Below are 26,323 nucleotides of genomic sequence, written 5' to 3' on the forward strand. Positions count from 1 at the left end.
GCAGTAGTTATGGTTTGTCTGTGTGTGTAAGAGAAAGCCCCTCTCATCAAGCAGTCCTCAGAGATAAATGTGTCTGTGGCGTAACACCAGGCCTATCAATACTACTTCCACAAATTGTCTCAGGAGCTCATCGTAATCTGTCTCCCATATGCTGGATACTGAGTCCAGAAGCTGTTGTTAAAATGCACTTTTCTTCAGTACAAGCCAGCTCATCTCATTAATCTGCCACATGCTACCCTCACTTTCTTCACTCGATCCATACTAAGCTTCCAAACTATAAAAACGGACAACATATTTGTTTTTAATCGCCACAAAATTAAGGATTTCCAAGAATAGACAATTATTATTGTTATTATTATTAGTAGTAGTCTTGTTTTATTAAGCATTATTAGTTTTTCAAAGGACATGCATGTCATGTAAATGTGAATTTTCTTAAGTCACTCGACTGGCATGATGCAGAGTCAAACACTTGAATGTGTCCACTAGAGGGCGTACTAGTATAAGAATTTTAACAGCCATAGGCCGGCTGGCTTTGCCTCAGCGTTTTTTTGGTCCCGTGCTTCATGTTCGACGTCTCACGACTTAAATAATTGTATTCATTTACAAGACACTTAAATCAATATTTTGCGATTTTTATTTGTGGTGCAAGCCATTTCTGCGTACCCTTATTCATTCGCAAACAAATTGCATACAATGTATTATTGTTCTTTGTTTTTTTTTTAAAGGCATGTTCTTATTTTAGTCCGCAATTATCATGAAGAAACATGATAATCACATTTGGAGTAGTTTCAGATATTGCACGTGTGCCTTTTTTTGTACAAAGTTATTAAAAAATAGTGTAAATATTTTATGATATCCAAAAGAAATCTGATCCTTCATATCATTTTATAAATTTGGTGTTAATTGACATATATAACGTGATTGACTAAAGCATCAAAAATAAAATTTAAACGTATAATGTAGACGTGTTTTCTCCCTTTGGTTGTCTCAATGTTTTATTATTTTATAAATCCTGTGCACGTAAAACGTGTCTTTAACCTTATGTTTCGTCACACGAATGTGTTTTTCAGTTTGTTCTTTAGGATAGCACTTCACCTTGAAATGCAAAGCATGACTTACCATGACGTGTCTTTCATTTTTTTAATTATGATGTCAAAAAGACTTAATTTATGAAATGAAAACTTAAAGGTGGGTCTTGAATTACGTTGGCTGCTGTAAAATCTGATTTTATATTTGATTTTAATGATGAATAACTGATGATAACATATTTGCCCAGCATTTCTCCATCTTAGTCTATTTTCTTTTCCTCTTTGGCAGCAAGTGCGTTAGATTGGGTCGAGAATTCTCCACACAGGGAGCAGCACGTCCTGGGCCAAAAAGTCCTTCTCATACTATAAAGTAGAACATTTTATTTATTATTAATTATTTATATTCGCCAAGTCGTTGTGATAATGGGTTATGAAAAAAATTGAATGTTTCATTCCAAACACAATTTGTCTAAAATTGAGTAGGCCTGGCCAAGACACAACGTGGGCCTCCAGTGTTGAAATGTTGTATTTCGTCTTCATGGGTTTTTATGTTTCTGCTTATTTAAACCAGATTGTATAGTTGAGAAAATTATTATTTATATAATTTTAATTTAGTTGATTCTGAGTGTTGTGTCGTTGTTGTTGTTTTATTATTATTAATATTTAATAATTTGAATGGTAAGTCCATATCTCGTGCGAAGATTTCACTCGTTTTATTTTATTATTTATTATTAGTAGACACGGGACGGGTTCGGTTGGACGAAACAGTGATAAATATCCCTGTTGATCACTTGATTGATTACCTTTCTCAAAGGTCACGCGGGCGCTGGTAATTTCCTTACGCCAGAGGCTCCCTTTTCACTTTTAGTCTGCCTCTGCAGCCTCACCACGCATCATGTTTTCCCTTTAACCCCTTAACAGCTGGACACGCTCCTACTGTAAGAAAAAAAATAGCCTCATCAAGCACAGTCTCCGTTTGTACCAACGTGTATTTATTTATCAAACATAAATGCACTATATAACTCGTTTTAAAAGCAAAAACGTATGTTTGAGAATACAGCAACAAATGCAACAGTATAAGGTAATCTTTTTTTTTCTTTTTTTTTTTGGTTTGTACTCACATCTGGGTCTCGAACCCAATTAATTTCTAATAATTACCAGCCACGGGGCTGCGGGGATCTCCGCGCCGCTCCGCCCTGCCACCGGGTTCAGCGGATCATAATAAAATATGTATTGAAAGTGCTTCAGAGGGGGAGGAGACGAGGGAACGAGGAGTGAGTTATTGCGGTGAATGAAAACTGTTTCCATTTAGGCTAATTGAGCGCGCCGCCTGAAGCGCTCTCTCTCTCTCTCTCTCTCTCTCTCTCTCTCTCTCTCTCTCTCTCTCTCTCTCTCTCTCTCTCTCCGTGTGTAACGTGCGTGCACGCGACGCGCCACTCTCTGAAGAGGCGCAACTCACTTAATAGCACCATTTATGTCATTACAGTAGAGGTAGGGTGAGGTGCGAGCACAATAAAGCATCATTATTAACCTCTCCTAACTCTGAAAATGGGGAACAGTGGTTCAGGGGAAGCCCCAGTTTAGTTTAGTTTAGTTTAGTTTAGTTTGGTTTAGTTTAGTTTAGTTGAGCTGTTTTTTATTGTATGTGCATCTACATTTCAGAAACATGCAGATCTCTAATTGCAGATCTCTAGTTGCATTGTTATTTCAGGGGCAAGCGTGCAGGTGTGGTACTGCTTTGGTGTTTGGTCAGCACTTATTTGCTCATATGCTTGATTTTATTTTCCATGACAATGCATGATGTCAGGACTTCAATCAGCTCCCGACACACTTTGGAATCGATAGCTACGAGTTCACAAGCCATTAAAGAGTTCACCTGCAAGGTCACTCTGATCTCATGGATCTAATTAATTGCCAATTACTTTAGTTATAGGCCGTTCCTATCAATGAACCTGTAGATTATAAGCCTGCTTGGTATCAATGCTTGGATACTAATTTTTCATAACGAAAATGAAATAGGGGGAGGGGAGAATCAATGATAAGAAATCACGATTGGCTGCTTTTGTGTGTGACTGATGCTCTATTCTGCTGATGTGACTCAGTATCCAAATATGCCTCTATAAAAATGTTTATGTGATAACAGCAGACATGCAGTGATTTTATTGACTTTTAGTGCTTGAATGGCATGCATTTATGAGTGCGGTCATTTTTCTTCAAATCCACAGCGAAAAAAGGTTGATGGGAAACATTATTCCAACCCACTGAGATGAAGGTTTTCTCTGCAGTCTTTTTCTTCTCTCTCCTTTGTTTTGCCTTTTATTTGATAGAGAGTTCTTCCTTCCAACTCAGGTCTAAATTATTGCTGCTGAGCCTTAAGTAAACACCAAGTATTAATAATGAAATTTACGCGCTGCAACAGAGACAAAGTGGCGCTGATATTGAGCACTTAACGTATTAATAATCACAGAGGGGGAGAGGGAAGTTTTTCATTCATTTTCTCCATACATACAAAACACGAGATACAAATATATAACACCTTTAATTACTGTACAAGTGAACCATGATTCATGTGACTTAACTTCAAACGGAAAATATGCGCAACCATGACTGATTACTATAATAATATTAATGCCCTCGTGGTTGCTGGTCATATTGCCAAAAATATCCGTTATACCCACAGTCGCTCTTAACAAAAAATGAATAAATAAATGTTTTTTAATGACACAAAATAATGTAATAATTAATAAATGATAGCTTCCGCACGGGTTGTTGGTTTCGTTGGTTTTGCCCTGCACTGGACGCGTCTCAAGTGCAAAGTTTTCTCACGTGCTAAATAAACAAGGACACGCGGCTGAATGTGAGGATACAACCTCGATGGGCATGTTTTCTTCTCCTTCCTCTTCTTCTTGCAGTGCGCCCCTCTTTCTCCCTCAGCAGTGAACACTTGAAAAGTTGACGCGGAAGGAGATGTCCGCGATGCGCCCCGCATCCTGACCAGATCAGGTTAATTTCAAAGTGATAAATCGTCCCAAACTTTTTCTGGCACTTGCTGCCGGCAGATTTGGTGGGGGGCTATGCGCATGTGCGAAGGTGTCCCAGACTGACAATGCTGGAGAGATAGCACGTTTGGATTGAGAAACCCAGAGAAAAAGGACAGAGAAAAAAACAAAAAAAAAGGAGGAAAAAAGATCCAAGAAAAAATCCAAACAAACCCACGCCGAGAGACTGGCAGCATGAGGTCCAAAGGCAGGGCACGGAAACTGGCCACGAGTAGGTGCAACATCCCTTTCTTTTTCTCCTTTTGAAACATGCCGTCTCATATATATACATATACCTATGTGCTGTCGCTGTTATCACTGCGTCTAATAGTTTCTGTAACGACTTCATCTTCACCCGGAAAAAGCACAAGCCTCACTTTAAGAGTGACAAAATGATGATATTGCCGCGGGTAAAAATCAAAAAAAGAAACGCTGTCAGCAGAGGAGCGTAAAGTTTAAAGTTGAGGGAGCGACGGAGCAACTTTCTGCGGGGCGTCCGCTTCACTATTGGAATTGCTGGTTGCATGTAGTGGGCGCTGTAGTGTATTATTGTAGGTTAAAAAATCCAATGTGCTGTGCGTCGTCAGTTGTATTGCAGTAGCTGCACGGTGCTGCAGTGAGAGGGGACGCTCGTCTCTTCAGTCTGCAGGAGCAACTTTAGGGGGAAAACGCAGATTGGTGGAGAGAAACAAGGAGAAAAGGAGGATTTAGACAGGAATGGTAATTTTTTTTTCAGCGAGGGCAAACTTCTTTTTAATTCTGCTTGTGTGTCTGAGGCATCGACTTGATTCCGACGTCATATTAATGCATAATGTGTGTTTGTACTATTCTATATACCGTTCTGTAAAAAAGACCCTAATCAGACTGTTTTAATTGTTTGTTTATGTGCTCCAGTTTTACACTTCACTGTTATTTGACTGTTGCGGTTTCTCACTCTGTTTACAAAATTCATTCAGGCTAAAAATGACACATTCAAAAGATTGCTATAGCCTTTGATTAGATTGTTATTAAATCGATTGAATTAATTGCACTAACCTTAAGAATGTATGCAAGATGATTTATTTGGCTGTTCGTCCATCGATTTTCTCCAGTAAATTATGTCAAAAAATGTATGTGTCTCAATCAAGCTCTTAGCGTTGTAAAAGTGTGTGTGTCTATGTGTGTGTGAGAGAGATAATTTCAACTTTAACGCTGACTTTTAACCAGTGGGGGGTCCATCTCTGTAATGCACACCATTGTGGGATTATATAAACAAGTTGTGTGTTGGTTTACTGATTAATTTCTGTATTTATTTTCGAAAACACATGAGAAGCAGAGAGGTGTCAGAACCAGAATATGTGCAGCTCATGACACAGGACTGACATACGTTTCATACAATGTTTTGTATCGTATGGATTTCTATAGTGTCCAGACTTTAGTGTCTCCTCGTGCACGAATATCTATATTTTTTTGTTTTAAAAAAATTGCTGCAACACACGTCTACCATGATGTTTTTGACAGTTAAATAAGCAGCATGTTATGTGACAAGTAATCAAATTACAAATGTAACAGTTATTCAAATTAATTCAAATATTCGTTAGGAATTGCATATGTTTTGTAAAAGCGTCAGTGTCACATACATTACACATGCATCATATGTAGAACATTAATAGTTTTGGATCAACCATTTATTGGTGATGGATTTTGGCACCCAGTTCAAGTAGGCAAATCATCATCATCATCGTCAACAGCAGCATCATCATCACCAGGAAAGAAAACACTTGTATGTCTTCCTCGCAGCCCTCAGGTTTGCCTCAAACTTAAAAACACAAATCGTTGCTTGAGTGTTTGTGTTTCAGAGTATATTCTGCACCCAAAGGCGAAAGAGCAACAACTGCAACAACTTTATTTGGAAACCACTCAAGTCACTCGGAAATTATATAGGAGGGAGTCTTAGTATTCGTCGTCTATTTAAAGATTATTATGGGGATATTTCTACCTCTTCAGTCAGAATAGAGGGGGGAATGTTGTACGTCCCCGGAGGAGCGGGCCCACTCTGGACCACAGCCAGCTCTGCACTGTGTCAACAGTGAATATTTAAATTCCCAGACTCCTCATAAGGGCTCTGCTGGTAAATGTGTTCAGTGTGTGTCTGTGTGTGTGTGTGTGTGTGTGTGTGTGTGTGTGTGTGTGTGTGTCTGTCCGGAGAAGTCGTGTGAAAACGGGCATGTGCGTGGCCAACTTACAAAACAGTTGTGTGATTAAAAAAAGAAGAATAAAAGAGAGGAGGTGTATGTAATGGAGGAGGTGGATTGATGGGGGCGAACTGATTAGTCCGCACGTCCAGATGTAATGCGGTGCGCCACAGGACTCACTCTTGCTTCCCATCTAAGTTTAGCCAAGGCGCGCAGGCCGCACGCACCCCGCGGTGGATTGTGGTGCTCCGAATAGATGGAGAGGGGGGTTTCGATGAGGCCGAGCTCGGTGTAGACCTAATTAAACACCCACTTAACATATTTGTGTCTCAATAAAAACTCTTTCACTTATAATGCGTTGAGAGGGGCTTTGATAGTTGGGAGAATTTAAATAACGATTTATCTCACGCAACCCACTTAAGACTGGGATTTGCAGATGTAAAACAAAATAAATAAATGATGAAAAAGGTTGATTTAAAGGATCACGGGCTACACACAAAGAAGTGACATTGAGCATGCACGTCTAGTTCATGTCTTAAGGCATCATGTGATCGTTTTTCACATTAAACACACGTCTGTATTCCCTTGCTTTGCCTGGAATAATATGCTATTATTGGCTTTAATTTGTGCAGATTAATTATTTTCACAGCGACAAAATTGATACGTTTTACATTTGCGCGTGCACGTGTACATGAAGCGCACTCGGCCGTCTCTGCGCGTGCAGCTGAGGCGCGCGTCGTCCTCCTCCACATTGTGCAATTGGCCTGCACTTGTATGGCGGAGCTCATTAAAACGGTTAATGGATCGGTCCATTTTAAAGGTGAGGGGGGAGCGGCCAGCGCGAGGAAAGTGTAATAGAGACCCTCATTAAAACAGTCCTTGTTGTCCCAAAGCGGAGCTGGTGCCATGCTCAGGACGCAACTGTCCAATATTTAGGTTCAAGAATCACCGGGGCCTGTGGCAGTCACTTCACATCCAAGTTTTATTGGCTGATGTCAGTTATTGGTTTGAATGATATAAACAAATAAAAATAACTGGAGGCCACCTCATTTAAAAAAATACAAAAATGGACAGTAATATATTTCTATCATTTGAATGTTGACACTAAAGTAAATAGTTTCCATCACTGGCAGTGTAACTGTGGGGTGGTAATGATTTTGATTTCTTATTTTTAAAACCTCTCAGTGCAAGAGTTGCTGTGTTTGCCTTATAGAGTTGAAAGATAGCCTTGCGTGAAATGCTCACTTGCACTTGAAGAAAAAGCACTTGTACCGTTGACACAAATGCTTGTTGAGTAAAAGGTCTCCGTCACTACGTGTAAAGGAGTTAAGTTACATTTTCCACTTAAGTGTCGTGGCTGTGTAACAATTACGTGAGCCGTCTTCAGATGAGTGAAAGTGAACAAGTGTACAGCATGTCATCATGCAGTGCAGCATTTCTGCTTGTTATAGGGCTGCAGCTGAATGCTTGTCAAACCAGGTGTAAAGCATGTTAGAGACTTATAGGTTCACAGATGCACATGCAGAATTTGTGAGCGTGTTAACCGTGTTCTGATGTGTGTGTGTGTGTGTTTTAGTGCGTTTTTGTCGGGTGGCGCAGGGGGCAGGTTGACTGTGACCCATGCCCTCTCATCTATCAACGCCCCCATCTGTCTGACATGTCATCCACTTTCCTCCTCTCTTGCGATGGGAGAAGGGTTCCTCTCTCCCTCCCTCTCTCAGAAAATGGGTCTTTTGGAAGGTCCCTGATGTTAATGAGTCGTCCAGGACTTGGTCTCAGGGCTGTAAACACAGAGCTGATGAGGTTAGTGGTTTGTTTATGTACTGTTGTCACCCGCTTGAAGGATGGCCCCTGTCCCAAGCAACTAGGGAGCTTCCAGGCCTCGTCATGGGTTCCCTCTCAGGCCCTGACACAGCAGCTCTGCCCCAGGGGCTTCTCTGCCGTCTCGACTCCCCCTTTTTCCAGCTGTGCTCCATGCTCTCCTCCATCTCAGTCCATTTTTATGTGAGGAATTTCATAATGACAGAAAAAGCACACAAATAGGCATTCGTTTTTTAAAAAATGCTAAGCGTTTGTGGCCGGCGAACAAGTAACAGTGCACAATGGCAGTGTGATTGTGCGATAGTGTTTGTAGTTGTGAGTGTGTATGTCACTGTATGGGGATGGGGGGCATGGAGCAGCAGCCCAGACACGGCAGTGTGGGAACACCAAGGGATGGATGAAGGCAGAGGAGGGTGGGAGGCGGGTGTGCAGCAACATGTCAAGCCTGGGAACGACTGTGTGTGTGTTTACCACAGGGAAGCCGTACCAACACAGAACAATGAGCGCGCCGTACCCCTTCAAAATAAAAAAAAAAGGCATTTCTGCTTTCTTCCCCCCCCCAAAGGTCATGGAGTTAGAGATAGGGAGTCCACACAAAAGCCTCCTGTCTGTCGACAGTCTGGTCTGGCCCAGGACGGTGCCAAGGCTGAGGTCATTATCAACAGAGCACTCCCAAGCTAAGCATATTTTTATAGATTGTGCTTGTGTGTGTGTTTGCTGGAAAGGGAGGTGAGGGTGTGAATGTGCTTATTTGGTCGCGCCGAGTGTGTGTACGTGCACGCTTTAGTGTATATGCACAAAAACAAAGGCTCTCTGCAGAGTACACGGCGATGTCAAATCCATGACGTGCCACCATTTTCTCATCACAAATTGGTCCGAGATGAATGGCATTTTGCTGAGTTGAAAAGTTTACCCAGACATCAAACTGATTTGTGTGTCGTTATGATGTCTGAGAAGTTATGTTAACAGATTGCTGATGGGGCGGTTCGCCCATGCTATTAATGAGGCAGTGGGAACCTACCACTCCTTGGCATGCTTTGAGAAGAGATGTCTGTTAGCTAATTAAAGAAACTCAATCACTTTATACTCTAATCAATTACCTGGAGCAGGTGGTAGAAACAGGGCCCGACACTCTGGCCTCATGTCTCACATCAGCTAAGTCACTTTTACTACAATGTCGAGTGCTTTTATGGAGAGGGAGACTAATCAACAAGCTCAATAGGACTTTATTCTTATAAAGAATATGCACACAGACTGCAGACATAACATTGTTTTTTTTTTTATGATCTTTAACAATTGCACAACAACAAACATCAAGAATAGATTTGGAGAACAGTAAATGTAGTCATCAATTCCATTACAGTTGCCCATAATTGAATGACTCTTCTCGAATAACATTGGACTTCTTTTAAATGTATGATAAACATCCTTGTCCTGGCTAAAGTGGCATGGGTTTACTTGTGGACATTTCTTTTTAATCACTCCTGGAGGGTTGACAGCAAGAGCAGTGTTTTTTTTTTTTTTTTTTTTTACTCTTACACACTGGAGGCAGCGTGTGGCTATAAACAGGAATTACCCAACAATCGCTTTGTGAATGTGGTGATAACAGTGTGTTCTAGCACTGCTCGGGGATCTCCCTGGGTGGAGCAGGCTGGCCCGTGGGATGGAAGGAGTGAGTGAATGAGGCACTCTGATTAAAACGGGACAAAACATGGACATTTTGTTATTTACCATCTGAGGTTGAGTAGGACAGGGCAGATACATTTGTGTTTTTATGTACTGTGTGTTCCTGTACACCTTTTTATCTCCCCCTACTCTCCACCCCAAAGCTCATTAAGAGATAACCTCCCTCACACAGGGCAAGATAGATGAGGAAGGATATGTAATCAAAGCTACGGCCTTAGTGAGAAAGTTTGTGCCGCAACACATTTACCCGATTGGATCTCACTGTCTTGCTTATGTCACTGTGAATTCATTATTAATGACAAGATGCTCAAGTCTGCTGCAGTTTATTTCAGGGATTCAGGATCATTTTTTAAAATCTTTAAAACTAAGAATAAAAACATTTGACACCAAATGGGTCTTTGCTTGATTGAGTCATTATCAAGCGTGCAGCGTGATGGATCATCACTCCACCATGAGACATCAATGTCTCCCTCTCTGTTTCACTTGCGATCCCATGTCCTCATGGATTTGTCTTGATGACTTTCCCTCTTTGCATGTGTGCATCTGTAAGCCATGCACCTTTCTTTTGTGTGTGCATGTGTGTTTTTGGTCAGCCAGGGTTGCAGAGGAAAGAATGTGGCCATGGAAAGGAATGCTGGTCTGATTAGCACTGCTTACCTGTAAGTGAACTGGACGTGCCGATGTGTGATGAGACCAAGGAAACAAGGGAACAATAGGACAGTAGAGATTCCTTTCCATGCTGCATTCCAACGATCCTGCAGCCGGGGCCCCCTGCTTAGGGCTTTGATGAACCCTTCTTGCAGCTTCCTGGGATTGTCGCTCCTCCACAAACACAAAAACATAAAGCGGTCCGTGAGCGGGCCAGGGAAGAGAGAGCATGGCCCTCCTCAGGATGTCCTGTTTTGATTAGCGTTAGCATCCTAAAAGCACCGTAGAAATATTATTCTAACACGTAGAAGAGCCCAGTGGTGACACATCCACTTCTTTCCACTCCGTGACCTCCAGGGTCAGATTCACCACAATGAGCTGCAGGAATCAAAGAGTTGCTCCTCACCCAGTGATATGACTGAGGAAATCATGTGAGGAAAACAAGGCGATAGAACACGATAGGGAGAGAATTCAGGGCCGTTTAACAGGTGGATGTTTGTCAAGCCAGTGCATTTAAAGTTTTTCACAGAAAGACCTGCTGACATATAAATAGTATATCAGGTGCATCCTTTAAAATGGTAATTTATTCAGTGAGTAGCAAATATAGCTTAAAGAATGCAGATATTCCTCAAACAAGAGGAGGTGGGATGGCTTTTTGAAGTACCAAAATAAAACAAAACTTATTATTTAATAAAAAATAATTATAATAATTACTTATTACTTATTATTTATGTGATTTCGAAATTCACAATAATGACAAACCTTTAAATCTTTTGGGGAGAAAGGAAAGGCATCTGAGGTAAAGTAAAGTATTTATCTTCATCAATTCATCAAAACCGTTTTTTCGTTGCTTTTTTACTTTAAAGATATCCATGTATAATAATAATAATGATGATGATAATAATAATTATTATATTCTACATTAGAGTATCATTTGTGCGGACAGCCACGTACACTCTTACACTATGATGGAAAGTTGTTATTGTGAATTTTGAATAGATTGTCATTTTTATTATTATTATTATTATTATTATTATTATTATTATTATTATTATTTATAAATGATAGCAAAGCTACAGAGAAATTACAAAAAATTGTTTTTGTTCCAATACAAAATGTTTTCACTTGACTGAAATCCTAAATTAACTCATCTTTTTCTTTAAATAAGTGCTGCAGTTGTGTATTTCGAGCAGCAGCTCTTCCACACAGTGTCCTCCTTCAGCAGCCAACTCTACATCTTTTCTGTCTCCTGTGGAATCAGAGAGCACTGAAGCATTGCAACATGGTTTGTTGTTCTGCTGTTGCTTGAGGGCTTTAGTTTGACAGTAGGGCACCACTTTGTTCACCTCAGTGTCCAGAAGAGACCCCTAGGGGCCTCTGGGCCTGGATGTCTCTGTCAGGGCTGTGGCAGGACTGGGGCATTGGGCCCTCCCGCTGCTCAATGGGTCACTGGACAAGCTAATCGATTTTATCTCCGTTTCACACACCACATCAAACCCCTACTGGCCTGATATTCACATGCTCACTGTTCAGAGGATTAGGCTCCTTTCCTCTTCTGTCTGTTTTTTTTTTACTCTTTCAGTTTGTTCTTTCTCTTCCACCACAAGTGTTTCTTATTTGAAACTTCTGTTTTGTCTACCACTCCTTTTGTGTTTTATCTCCTTCCCTTGCTCTATCTTCACCCCCCACCCCTTTTCTGTGGGAGCAGTTTAAATTTAGCCTCCATGCCCGTCTCCATGTTGGCAATCCCCTTGGGTGACGGCTGGTGGGCAGGCAGAGGAGCCCTTGTTTTCTCGGCCATTCCTCTGGATGAAGCGTTGGAACAAGGGAATGAAAGCTTTGGGAAAGGTCTGGAAACTTCCCATTCATCAGTGTAAGGAGATACTGCGCTGACAGTTAGCAGACGGCCAGCCAAGTACAACACGGGACAGCCGCGTGGGCCTGCAGTGCTCAGCTCAACAGACAGACAGAGCTAGACCAGACCAGACCAAACACCCCACTCATCTCTGTATAAGGAAATAACATATGTTAGCATTTTAGGCATTTATTCTGATTCTCATGTGCGGAGTGACTGAAGTGCAAACAGTAGAATAAGTGAATGATTATGGGTGCAATCATAACTAATATGGTAATAAAGAGGAGCAGGGGGCGAGAAAGTTTTGCAGACAAATAATCATCACATGGTGCCATTTAAGTAATGGAGCAAACTGTGGTTAGGTTCAGTTTTTTTTTTGATTTAACAAAAAAGCAAAAGATTGGTGCATTTCCCTGTCCTCTCCCCTGTGTGCAAATCTAATATGTCCCCATACTCGCTGTGCAGTAATGTATTTATGAAAATAAGACGTTAACACACACGCGTTTGATTATTTATCGATCCTTGTAAGACATATATACACAACATACTCGGATACAAACACAGACCGGCTCCCTGGTGAGTTAAGATGGGACAGAGGATTGGCAGGACAGTGCATGGTGGGACATTGCAGGTGTGAGCCTGTGTCACTCTGCCCAGCCATTAATCGCTGCCATCTGACAGTTCAATCTACAAGGGACTGAGCAGAGCAGCCGGCTGGTTACCAGGGCAGGTCATTACTGAGCATGGAGGCAGCCAATCGCATCAGCGATCAATGACAAAGGCAGTAGAGGAGGAGAAGAGAGCAAAAAGTGAGCGAGAAGTAGAGGGAGGTAGGGGTGAGAGAGGCAATGGAGATGTAGAGGTATGGCAGGATGAAGGCAGTTATGCTGCTGAAGGTCAGTTCTTGGTTGTGGATGACAAACAGGCTGTCAGCCTCCAAGAAATGGAAATATTCATCCAATGCTGCACAACTTAAAATATGGCCTCTTCCTCGTGCACACACTTAAATGTGCACAGACACAGTCATTGCCATAGCAGCTTGATTGAGAATGCAGTAGGGGAATTTAGTTTGAACCATTGTTTTATGAATTCCATGTACAAGGTGTTGGCAGTCGCAGCTGCTCTTTTAGTGGTCAGTTTAGGACGTGCTGTGGTAAAAGTAATGACGGACGGAATTAAAAAAAAAACAGTTCATGAAAATGCCACAACTCCCACCTCCGCTGCCCACCACGTTACCATGGGAACAGCTGCCATGGCAAGGTCTGTCCAGTGGTATTTACCTAGCCCCAAGAAGTTAAACACAGCCTCCCTCTAATAGAAGGAATTCCTTGCGTTTCACAACATTTATCATATTTCATTACCCATCGGATGTCATTTTCAGCTTCTCACCCATGTTTTTCCCCACACGCTTTTTCAAATAGAATGTTGACGATGGAATTAATCGCCTATGTGGGTGACAGTATTTGGCCAAGGCTCTGGTAAAACAACAGGGAGAGCTCTCTCTTCTCCCCAGAGGCCCAGAATAGCAGAAACGGTCGTTTATCCTGCGCTATCTCTCAGCAAATCCACTGGACTTCTCTCTCAGACAGATTCACACACGTACACACACAGAGTCCATCCCCGTGTGGACACCACTGAGTGATGATGAGTCATTATAGACAGGGTGCCCTTCGACCTCCTCCAGACTTTATGGATCACTCTCTGGCAGAATCATATTCCCTATTGCCAAGATTCTGTCCATCTGCCTGCCTGTCTGTCAGACAGTCAGGCCCCTTTAGTGTCTCTCTTTCTCTCTCCCATACTCTCCCTTAGTCTCTCTCTCTCCTCGGAGTTTCACACACCAGTTCATCCCAGACATCTCCGTCTCTATTTATTTTAATAACAAACAGGAAAAATATCTCCATTTCCCATTACCAAATGTTTGAATTTGATCTTTTCCATGCAGCCCATAGTGAGAATAATGTGAGCAAGTGTTGATTTGCTCAGATCATTTTTAGATGAACTTGAGAAAGGCTTCACGAGTTGTCTGTTATCCAAGGGTGCGGTATTTTAGTGTCTATGCGTCCTTGACTACAATGTACTTCAGTGTTGAGATTGGCATGCAGGTCACTTTCGCAGAAATCACAGTAATCCAATCCATCTTTTTGTATGTAAGTGTTTTCCCCACATTTCTTTCCTCACTTGCATGTGATCAGGGTAATTTGTGTAAAGAGGAGCAGTGCAACAAGGGAAAGCAGGCAAAAGGAGTCAGTTTAGATTTCTACACATCCTCCTCTCCTCCTCTGTTAGTTTGTTAATCCAATAGCACCACTATATATGCCAAGGGTATTCTGTGTGGATCAGGCTGTTAATATGTTTGTTGTAGGCGCGAGCATTTGATCCTTCACTCGACAAATGCAATTTGTTTGGCTTGATTTGATCTGCAGCAGCAACATATTTCCATGCAGGCGAGTGCATGTAAGCCTTCCATATAAAAGAAGTTTAAACTGTTTTTGCGAAGGGAAACTCTATTACAGGTGTCCTGGACCAAGGGGCCCTGCTGTCTCTGATGAAATGCTCTTTGGGTGTTAATGCAATTCTGATTCCGCCTGGTCTGGAGACAGGCCACCTCTGGGGTTTTGAAACTGGCTCTGAAAGGTTGAAAACAAAGTCTGGATCTAAACCGTACAATTACAGTGGTGGAAACTTTGAAGGGCACTTCCTGATGTAGCATAGTAATCTCCTTTGGGACAACAGACAATGATTCTGTATAATTTTGGTAATGTTTTTGTGGAATAAGCGTTGTTGTATGTATGCACAGTGCATGTGACTGAAGTGGTACCATACACAGCAAATGATATATTGTGTGCCCTTGACATGGAACATAATACAAGCAGACTTGCTCCGTCAGGATTCTTTCTCTGCATGACAATATGGTAGATTTTTACTTTTGCTACAATATTTGCAGTAGTTGTTGACAAAATTCAACGGTGACAACTAGGCATTCAGCAGCAGAGTTACTGGGCCTGTACAGATTAACATTAATGCCACAGCATGAAGGACTTTCTTATAAGCCAAGTTGACAGTCATTAAGGTAATATCTTTTTTATAGTTTCAGATATTACAACCCATTTATACGGCCACTCTATCACGTATCAAGGTACCCTTCCAGGTCTCCACTGGCAGCACATTTACTGTAGATGCTCAGCAGTAAAATATAGTATGAGATTAGGTTAAGGACCAGGAGAGGACTGAGGTTAGGGTTAGGATTAATATCCAGGTTAAGGCTAGTGGATTTCCACTCTTGGCTCACACTCTGACTTTTATTTTATTAATAACATCAACATTTCCATGCCAATTCCAATATTAAGCAATAAATGATTATTTATGATTATTAGTACTGGCTTGATGTGTTGATATACACTCAGTGCAGCTGCTCTGAGCGCCCCGTGTGTCTCTTTTAGAAGCAGAAGGATACCCTGTGCGTCTGTAAGGCGAAGCCTCAGGACGTGACAGAGCGGCAATATATGACTGAGAATGGGCTGGATATTAACTTTATAATAAACAAAAGTGACAGATGCCACATATACAGCCACATACACCCAACAGTAAACTGTCATTCATTATCAATGCCAGTCCTAAAACATTACACAGCACAGCATGTATATTTTTAACTTACGGACAACCGTATTTCTGTTCAATCCTTACTTTGAAGTGTCCTGCTTTCATGGTTTCTTATCCAATCCACATTAACAGAAAACCTCACGGGAGTCCACAGATTTTTATATCATTGAAAATACGACTGCCCCTGCAAAACGAGTGACCCTTTTCAATCCCCTCGGTTCAGAGACAAGGGGTGCATGCTACCTGTCACATCGTCAGCTAGCCCAGGGCCCCACAGATCAAATACAGGTATGATTTATGTCCACTGTCTCAGCCTTCACACTGCGTGTTCTCTTGCGTTGGACTATTGGAGTTGTTGGTCAAACCCAACTGCAGGAGTAATTTGTCTCCTCACATGTGTAGGAGGCAAAGGGCTAAGGTCAGAGAAATGAAAATGACCAGACCTGACTTAATTGTTGTATCTATTTGCAGCTCGAGACAGGATGTCTATCTAAATGTCTATCTGTCTATTTGTCCATCTGTCTCACTTCGTTTGTGGCGCCATGTTTTGTGTCAGTGGGTCGAGACCCTCTGGCTGCAGTAAGCCATTATAGGCACTGATCTGAGCACAAAGTTCACCGAACAGATCTCTCTGGGCCAGATAGCATCACTATCACAACACACAGCTGGATTAAAACCTTTTTTTGGGGATTTCACTGGACCTTTATTTGTGGTCACACCCACAAAAGCCCCTTTCAAAAAAGAATTAATAGGTTTCAGTTTGAATTATTTCTTGTATTTTGGATGTAATTTCTGCTAAGTCTACAAAAGAAGCTTTTCATATTTGATTTTTCAACAACGTTTTCCTTTCGATGTCTTTGCCAGCTTGGCACATCTGACAGGGTTAAGCCGGTAAATAGTGGAGAGAAATGCTTCCTGCATGTAATTACATTTATCATGTATAATTAGGAAGTTCTGCTCTGTCTACACATGATGACCCTTGACCTTGCGTGTGACAGTTGTATGCTGGTGTTGCCAGACACACAAATGTGCTGTCCAGGTCGTGCTACTTAACTATGTCTGGTTTCCGTTTTAGCGTCAGGTATCTAAAGTTGGCTTTCAGTCTAAAGCCTTGTGATTCCAGAAGCGTCTCTGTGATTCCTGCTTCATAGAGAACATGCCATTTGCGTCAGAGCTTTAGATTAAAAAAAAAAAAACTACTTAAATAACATTTTATACATATGTACATTATTGCACCTTTGCCAAAGTTGTTTTATTTGACAGATGTTTGGCCACTGACACTTGATTGGACTTCAGCATTTTCATTCTTAAACCATGTTGTACTTATACTTGATTAGATAGTATGGTGAAATGGGGCTTGGCGAAATAGCCAAAAATATCATCATGATAATTCAATGCAGTGACTATTGATAATTATTTTATCAATAGATTTTTAATTTTTAATTTTTAAACTTCTTAATGGACAGAAAACATTACACACTTAAACAGAGAACAAATCTTTCAGCAATTATGCACTGTGTCACAATATTTATGTACAGTTGGTATATAAACATTACATCAGTATAGTGAACCTTTGTTTAATTGAATAAATTGTTATTGTTATATAAATATATATTAGTGTGTTATTGTCTCACTCTCTGGTGAGGATATGAAGGATGTGGTCAGAGCAACAGTTTTCAAGTTTCTATAACCAGTGAAATGCATTGCTTCCATTTACTACAGTAGTGCAACACGAGGTTCAATACGGTGAGTCACTCTTCAGTAACTGTATGAGTTCATTATTCTACAGTATACCTCTGCTTAGCAGGGTGAGTTCAAACTATGGCCTCCAACACATGTTTTTCCCCATTTGTTGAATCTGTGTGAAAACACAGCGACATGGCATTACTTGGCTAATTATTTGAGCCCTGCTCTAAGTATTGGGCTTTCTTTCTCCCTTTGTTTCCTTCCCTGTATCTTTCTCTCCTGTCCATTGCTTGGCCATTTGTTCTTCCTTCTCCTTTAGTGCTTGTACCCTTTTCGTGTTATAATTCCCACCTATTATTTCTGTCCCGGGCCCTCATTAGTCATGTCGCTGTCAGCCGCCAGCTGCAGACATGCACTTGCACACACGCACACACAGACTAAAACGACACAACTGCACACATTCTTGCACATGCACAGGTATGGAAGTCATCAATGCAAGGTCAAAGGTCTGCCTCATTACCCAGCTTCAGTGAACACTTGGTGTGTTTTATGTACTGGTATTAGAAAGCAGAAGGAGGGAAATGAGGGAATGGAGAGGGGGGGGGGGGGAACAGAAAGAGCAAGTTAATGAAGAGGACTGATGTGATTTTAGGACAGAAGGGGGGCATTTTACAAAGAGAAGATGTTTCATATCACTGAAAAACACATCAGTATCAGTACAAGAGGGAAAATTGATTATTTTTGGTTTGCAATGGAGGTGTCACTTTAAATGGGGCGGTCGCCATCATTGCCAAACTGCAGTATTCTTTTGGTTTGCTTTGCTCACGCTTGTGCATCACTAGTTTCAACTTTCCAAGGGCCAGAGCAGCATGGTTTATGAGTCCAAGCTCAAACAGTTCCCTGTTGCCTGTGTTTTTGTCAGACAGAGTGCACCCGGTAACACTGGAAAAGTATCACATTTCCATCAGTTTTGCAACTCTTGCTACAAAGTCCGCCATTTACAGACACTGCTCTGCTAACTTCCTACAGAGCTCTGAATGTCACATGACTCGGTTTGTTTACACTGGCATGTTGGCAGTAAAAGCCCTTGCAAAAACAAATGGCATCAGTGTTGGTTTCTAGCAGTCCGAGTTCATTGAGCACTTTAAATCCACGGAGATTGAGCAACGTATCGCAGAACTTGACAGACTGAAAATGACCGACCATTAAATTGGCCTTGTGGTGTTTTTCATGAGAATGGAAACGGTGAGACCAGATTCCAGACCTGCAGGATCCAGACAGCTTCAGCCTCATGATAAACTCCCTCATCCTAGTTTAGTGAAATTAGAAATTGCAATGTAAGCATGTAAAGTATATCTGTACCTGATATGAAGTGATCACGACACAAGGCAAAAACCCATTGACTGGGTAAGTTTTATGGCAGTGAACTACCTCTGCTCTCTCTCGGGATCTTTGGATATCCAGTAAAAAGCTCTACCTCTGCTTGTCCCTGACTGTTTTGGCATCCTGACATAATTACCTAGTATATACAATATGTTGCCTTGCCTTGAACAGCATGGCTCAAAATGCTGTTTTGAGTCCAACTGTTGCATGACGGGGATTGTGTGACATCAGCTACTGGATCTTTATAACCAACTCAAGCCTCAAGTGCCAGGACTATAAAAAACATTTTCATTTTTTTCCAAATTCCATTTTAATTTGTCTTCAATTTAGTTTTTGTGTCTGTTGTAATTATTCTGAACAATTATTTTGCCACCAAAAATGTCTAAACTGTGAATGAAATGAAAATGCCTGCACGGGACATGATTCACTGATGTGACAGAAACCAAACCAGGAGTATGTGTGCATGTTCAAGTTCAGCCCGGGAGGTCAGAGGTGTGTGTGTGTGTGTGTGTGTGTGTGTGTGTGTGTGTGTGTGTGTGTGTGTGTGTGTGTGTGTGTGTGTGTGTGTGTGTGTGTGTGTGTGTGTGTGTGTGTGTGCGCGTGTGCGCGTGCGCGTGATTGTGCGCGTGCGCGCGCGTGATTGTGCGCGCTGGGGGCGTCAGCTGGGAGCAGTCAGAGGGACACTGGTGATGCAGACTGACGGGGGACATAAACACTCAATAGTACTCTGAAGGGGCCCATTGTCTCCATTGCCGCCATACCAGGTTCTCTGTGTAATGGAACGATCTGTCTCTGTATGTTTGTCTAATTGCCCAATCTCTCTCACTGTGTGTGTCTGTCTTCTGATATGTCTATCTATGTCATTGTATGACTGGGTCTTTCTGTCCCTTTATTGCTTTTTACCTTTTAGGCATGAGGCATCTTATAATTCCAAAAAGTGTTTTTTGTCTGTACATCGATTGCATCAACACATTGAAAATACATCAATACAGGCCTGACTGAGAGTGAAAGGTAGTAAAGCTCTGTCTTTGTGCTTCTCAAAAATGACAAAACTTTGGATTTTTGATACCAGGTGCCCCATAGTTAGTTACAGGTGGAACTGCACACAAGGGAGTTATTAGTTGCGGGACTTTAGGCCTGTGTCTGAGCCCAGAAAGGAGATAAAGGTGTGTGGAGGATATGAGATCTCTGGGGTTGAGGTGCCAGGACTGTGATGAGGTGTGTGAGATTAATGAAAGGGGGGAGGCCAGTAAGAGTGAGGTGCTCGGGACATGTTGAATGGTTGTTTTGGGGATTGTGCCTGTGTTTCTGCGGTTTGCATTTATGTACAAGAATGCACAGGCACATTTGAGTGAGTCAAATTCTTAGTGATGCGATGTCCTCACCTGAGTTTGACATCCTCCATGCAGCACCTAAACTAAACTCTAAACTCAACTCCACTGTGTAAAATTAAAAGTAGTCATCAAATCCAAAGACAGACTTTTTTATTCATTCCTTAAGCTTTCATTCAACACCAGAACCATGTGTGCATTAAAGAAAAAATGGAGATACGCAGACCGAAGCAACATGTATGGAGATATTTAGACAAAGTTCACCCATGTCTCTGGGCTGTTTCATGTGTTTGCTGCCACTCTCCATCTCGACACTAAAGAATCAGCGCTTTCTTCCTCCTGCCAGTTTAATACTGTTTTTTAATAAAATAAATCAGTTCACCACACTTTAATAACAATATTTTAAGCATGCAGGGTGTGTATAATTAGCATTTTTAGAGAACTGCATGGTTTTAAAAGTAACCACATTCATTAAAAGCATATATATAGCCCAGTTTATGTCTTTAAAAATACTTCCAGGTGCTATTTCAGGAGACAGACTCATTTTTCTTTCCCCCTGTCTTTTCTTTCTTCACATAGTTACCATCTAGAGTTACTGGCACTGCCATGTTTAGAAAAAGAGAGGCTTACAGAGGCCTAAACTGTAGTAATAATCCAATTACAATAATAAGTAGCCCAGTGATTGACACTTCAGTCAAACACTGAACAGGTTTTTATGGGCATGTCTTTTGAAGGACATGTTTCTGTATGTTGGCCTCCTGTTCTCTCACACACACACACGCACACACACATATGGGAGTGATGTCTATACTTTAGTATAGAGCTCCTCTCTCTCTCTGTAGTCCACAGTGTCTGTTTATTGTAGATGAGGTGTAGATGTTTATACAGTCCATGGAGCAAAACAAACCAGTCTCAAGTGTGAGGTGATTTCAAAATAATCCTCTTAGTTCTTTGGCACTTTGACACCATGTCACCCCCAACTTGTATTATTTGTTCATTTCAGCCCTATAAATTTACTCCCTCATTCACTTCCTCGCGCAGACCGGTTTTTAAATGGCTCAAGAAAACAGCTCGTACATCTGGATGCCTGGCTGAATAATAATGTTTATGTTTTGCTCAATTGTCATACTTTATCTTTACCCAGATATACTGAACATGAAGATATAATGCTTTCATGCTTTCTAAGGGATTGAGGATATATGTGTATATATTATATGTATATGTATACATATACATATATATATATACATATGTATATATATATGTATACATATACATATATATATATATATATATACATATGTATATATAGTTTACTACTTTGTAATATTTATTGTATTAAAATATGTATGTCTAGCGATTTCTTTGGTGAGTGTGTGTAGCAACTGACTTAAACCATCAAACTAATCAATAAATTATCCTGTATTTTATTACCGCATATAAGTAGCGAATAAAAATCAGTTGATCTTAATTTTCCAAATGGTTCAAGTCGATGATCTCATGCTTTTTGTTACCAAAGCACAGTTGGGGCCCAGGAGGTCACAAAGGCTACAATGTATCATGAAATCAAAACAAATGATTTTGTGTAGATAACTTTTCACACTGTCTAGCTTATTTTCCCCCCAGTAGCCTGCACATTAGCTTTTGTATAAATACATCATAGAATTACACACAATGGCCAAGGAGGGATGGATGTCAGTGGTCAGGGCAGATAAGAATGACAAAGCTCTACACTAAGCCACGTCACCACCAGGCTTCTCACCTGCCTGTCTGTCACACAGAGGCACTCAACCATCACCGAGTGATTCTTTGTGCCCATGCATGTGCGTGTATGTGTGTGTGATTGATGCGCTTTGCCTTCCGTCAACTTAGCATCCCCCCCCACCCCTTCCACCTCGAGCTCTCTCGTCCCACCTCAGTCTGGACTGTCAATGAAACACAGGGCTATAGGAGATAGCGGCATGCTCTCCTGGCCTGCCCGTGGGCCACTCTGTCTCTTTTTTCGCTTCCTTGTGCCAGTCACCTACTGCTGTGGGAAAAGTAAAGGAGATGAGGCCTTAAAAAACAGATCATTGTCCGCCTTCTAGATTAAAGCCAGAGAATGTGAGCATTGTCCACTGAATGGCTAAACCTTCCTGCTGTCACTCAAACGCTGCTCTGAGCGCTACTTCATGTCTAAGAGGCTTATCTGCACTGAAAGGCCCCTAGCTGCTCTGGGGAGAGAGGACGTAATGAAGCGTGTTTTTTTTCTACCCTCTGTAGAGAGAAACCTGCTGCTGGGTGTTGGGGGGAGGAGGAGGGTGGAGGATTCAGGGGTGGATGTGGCGAGTGGGACAGCTGCAGCACCAGGCCCCTCTACCCCACCCCTTATTTCAACCTCTCCTATTCCTTCTAACTGCCCCTCTCGAGAGAATTGTCATTTATCTAGTCTCACATAAGAGGGAGCAGCATATATGTGACATACAGGCCTGAACCCAGGGCAAGTAGGATAGAGGGACATGGGGACATTATGAGTGGATGTACCGAGGGACCTGCCTGTTGTCTGCTCTCAGCCGTCTGTGGGGATGATCAGCAGGCCACTGATGTGGTCTCCTCTTTGTGCTCCCTTATTTGAAAAGGGGAGAGTTGAAGTGCTGATGGTGCGTGTGTTTGTGTGAACTTACATTATCATGACCTGTAGAAAAAAGAAAAAAAAACTTCACATGTCATTGTCGGTATCAAATGCAATTTAATAATTGTATAACCAGCTCAAAGAGCCAATAACATGATTATGGTCTTTATAACCTTGCCCTTCATTAAGCCTGAGAAGACGGCATTAGTGCGCTTTCATCTACAACGCCATACTGGGTCAATTTCCATCATATCTAACCTAACCTATTAGCACTCAACAGTGAGTGTTATACTGTATCCCACACCTCCAGCCTTCTTCTCTGCTGCTTGCTTGTCATGGAAAAAACCCCTCAGAACACATTAATGCTTAATGCTACCTTAACGCTTTGCCTGAGTGAGTGAGTTCAAAACAATGTTCAATGAAACACTGCGTAATTGCATAATTACATAAGTTACGTAACACTGTAAGTGTAATTGCTCTTATTTAGCTGGACTTGTATTTTATTTGTTGTGTTATTTTCTGCAATTTTGCTATCTTGACTGCATCTCCCTCGAGATGGATCTTGATTTTAAGGGATATCTTGGTTCAATAAAAGTTAAATGAAAATTCGAATTAAAATAAGGAAATAATGAAGAAGTTATTTTTTTTTTTCACTGAAATGTTCTTTGTTTAAATACTGTAGTTAGTTGACAGTGCTTTTCCCCACTGCCCATTTTTAGCTGATTCTGCTCACTCCGGTGTTGATCCCTTAACCTTTCCAGTAATAGTGCCAAAATGAACTTGCTGAGTTAATGAAACAGCTGTCAGGGTCTCTGCTTCTGCTGTGGCATAGCACGCGTGGATTTCTCCCAGTGGGCTCACATGTTTCTGAATGATTTACAGAAGCCATCAGACCCTATGCCCCACTGTCCTGTCCTGTCTGCCCTCTGTGGCTCTGCTTGTCTGTGTCTGTCACATGACGGACACACCTGCATCCTCAACGGCCTCCTCTTACCCATAAACTCTGCCTACTTCCCGTCTGCAGATCCATGCTGACATAGGCCACATCTTTGAGGTGTTTCAAGAACTGGAATCTGTAGAATTTGCTTTCCAATTATTAAATCTTCTCATGATGGTCTATATCTAATGATAATGCATTCTAATTTTTTGACACTCTACATTTACGATTGTTGTTATGGAGTGGTTGTTTGCCATGCAATTGACATGCGACCTGTCCAGGCAGTACCCTACCTTTTGCCCTATGTCAGCGATAGGCTCAGGCCCCTCTGCGACACTCAAGTGGAGGATAAAGCGGTAGAAAACGAGAGAGAAATGTAATCTTTTCCTCAAACAGTGCATATCTTTTGGTGGTTTTTGTTGGTGTTATTATTCTGCCTCCGTTTAGTCTTTGTGAATAGAAACAATGAACATTTTGTCAATGTGACAATGGAATGAGGGGACCATTTGTTTATATTTAAAAGTTCAGCACTGGTGCTTTAAGCATATGCTTATGCTCCATATATTAGAGAAGCAATAACAGAATGACTCACTAACCCTAGATCCACTCTCCGAATGTGACCTTTGACCTCTGTATCTTGTGGGGATGTTGCTGCCTGTGCCTATTCTGCGTCTGTGTCGGAAGGTCAAGTGGACAGTGAAGCCTTGGAGTAGACCAGAGGGGTTGTCTGCTGAGGAAGATGAGAGGGGGATGTTAAGTGGTTTGGCCCAGCTGTGATGGGTGGCCCAGTGGTTCATTTAGACCTCTTACCCCATGCTGGGAGATGGTACATCCGGACAAGCCTGAGGGGACTCAAACTGTGGTTCTGGGGTCCTTTTGACTCTGTCGAAATGGCAAAATATGAATGTCAGATGGTAGGAACATCACTTCTGCAACATGTTAAAATGGAAGCTCCTAGTGTCCTGTGGTGCTCTGTCCTTTATTTGTGTCGTCAAGAACTTCAGGAGCGTGAGCTATAGGCAGAGACAGAACAACTTTGTCGCCATGGTCTTAACTTCAAGAGCGATGTCTTTCAGACTATGCTGCAGATGTCCCTTAAAAAATTAAATGCAATCTGTTGTATCACAAAGCAACAGTATTCAAACAATGTTCTTTTATCTCCACAAAATGTTTTTGTCCATCTCAAGAGGATGAAAATGGGATTCCGGGAATCTTGAATGTTAAATAGAAAATGATTCATGGGAATGATCGCTACATATCAATGATTTACATATTACAATGTATCCATGCACCCAAGAGTGATAGGTGCCACATTGTGCATGAGATTGAGAGTGGATTTGAAGGTTCTTTTTCAGTAAACATTTAAAAGAGTGGAGGAGTGAACAAAAGCGTTAAGAAGGAGCTGTTTTGTTGCCCCTTTTTTAACCTAAATAGGCGGTCTGTCCGACCGAGGCCTTGGCTTCAAAGTATTATCCCACATGCAATTACCATTTCTATCAACTGGGGAGAAAGATTATGCTTTTTGGGTGTTCTCCTGCATTTCTTCCAGTGGATTCACTTGGTGAATGTGACACGTTTTGTGTCTCCCACCCCTATTGAATTTAAAAGTTCTCTATTCTCTGAGTGAGCTGAGGAGAGTCCTACACGCAGGCTGAATAGACACTAAATCTTTCAAGGTTAGGACTTAACCTTCTCCCACTCTAATTCATCTTCAAACTTTAGTCTGAAACCAATCAATATCAGATGATTGGTAAACAATGTGCAGTGTCTGATAGGCAGGTACCAAGGGCCCTCAATGGGATTGCAAATGCTTTGTGCTTCCCGAGTCGCTTTTGCTCTAAAGCACTGTCACAAAAAGTGAAATTACCATTCGCTTGGAATGATGCCATTCATCTTTGTCAGAGCACCAAGCTCAGCACGCAAGCCGCTCCCCTCAAATTAATTCCTTGTTTTGCATCAGCTGAATTTGCCCAAATCCAGGAGGATGGCTCCGGCTCCACCTCAGCTGCATTCTTTAATGTTGCAATTCCAGCTGATTTCACTCCGCACATGGCCCCGAGATTTTGTTTACTGCCTAATTCACAAAGAAAAGGAAATAGATATGCGAATACGTTGGGAAAATAAGATAAATCTGGTTGTGAAATTTCAGAGGCCTTGCATGTTCCAACCAGGAGAGTTACAGGAGCGCAGCTGCCTCTTGAGACCCCAGTGTGATGCTGTTGTCAATTTGTCATTTTGTGTTGCAAGAGCTCCTGTACAAAGGTAATGTCTTCCCAGAGGCTCTTACCATAATAGAAAAGGAAAACATTGTGGAATGAATGTCTGAGGGATTCATTCGCTATCCTGCATAAAATATTCTACAATGTTAGGTCAGATTAGGTTTAATTTATTAAGACAACACAAAAGAAAACAAAACACAGCCATTCACTTTACAGCGCATTATGCAGCGCAGCATAAAGAGTAACCACTAAATTGTCCTTGCTAACACATTTAACATACAACTATAGGATTAGATTGCTAAA

General features: G+C 41.6%; 1 protein-coding gene across 1 annotated transcript in view; it reads left to right on the plus strand.

The window, feature by feature from the left end:
* Positions 1 to 4,261: 4,261 nt before the first annotated feature.
* The window catches only part of mecom (MDS1 and EVI1 complex locus), a gene marked incomplete at its 5' end in the record, with an annotated part of 125,763 nt that continues 103,701 nt past the window's right edge, over positions 4,262 to 26,323 (plus strand). The window contains one exon of the mRNA XM_083887259.1: positions 4,262 to 4,298. Coding sequence (XP_083743385.1) covers positions 4,262 to 4,298 — 37 coding nt within the window. The remainder of the gene's footprint in view (positions 4,299 to 26,323) is intronic.

Source organism: Microchirus variegatus (genome assembly GCF_963457635.1).
Source record: "Microchirus variegatus genome assembly, chromosome: 3".
NCBI classification, from domain to species: domain Eukaryota; kingdom Metazoa; phylum Chordata; class Actinopteri; order Pleuronectiformes; family Soleidae; genus Microchirus; species Microchirus variegatus.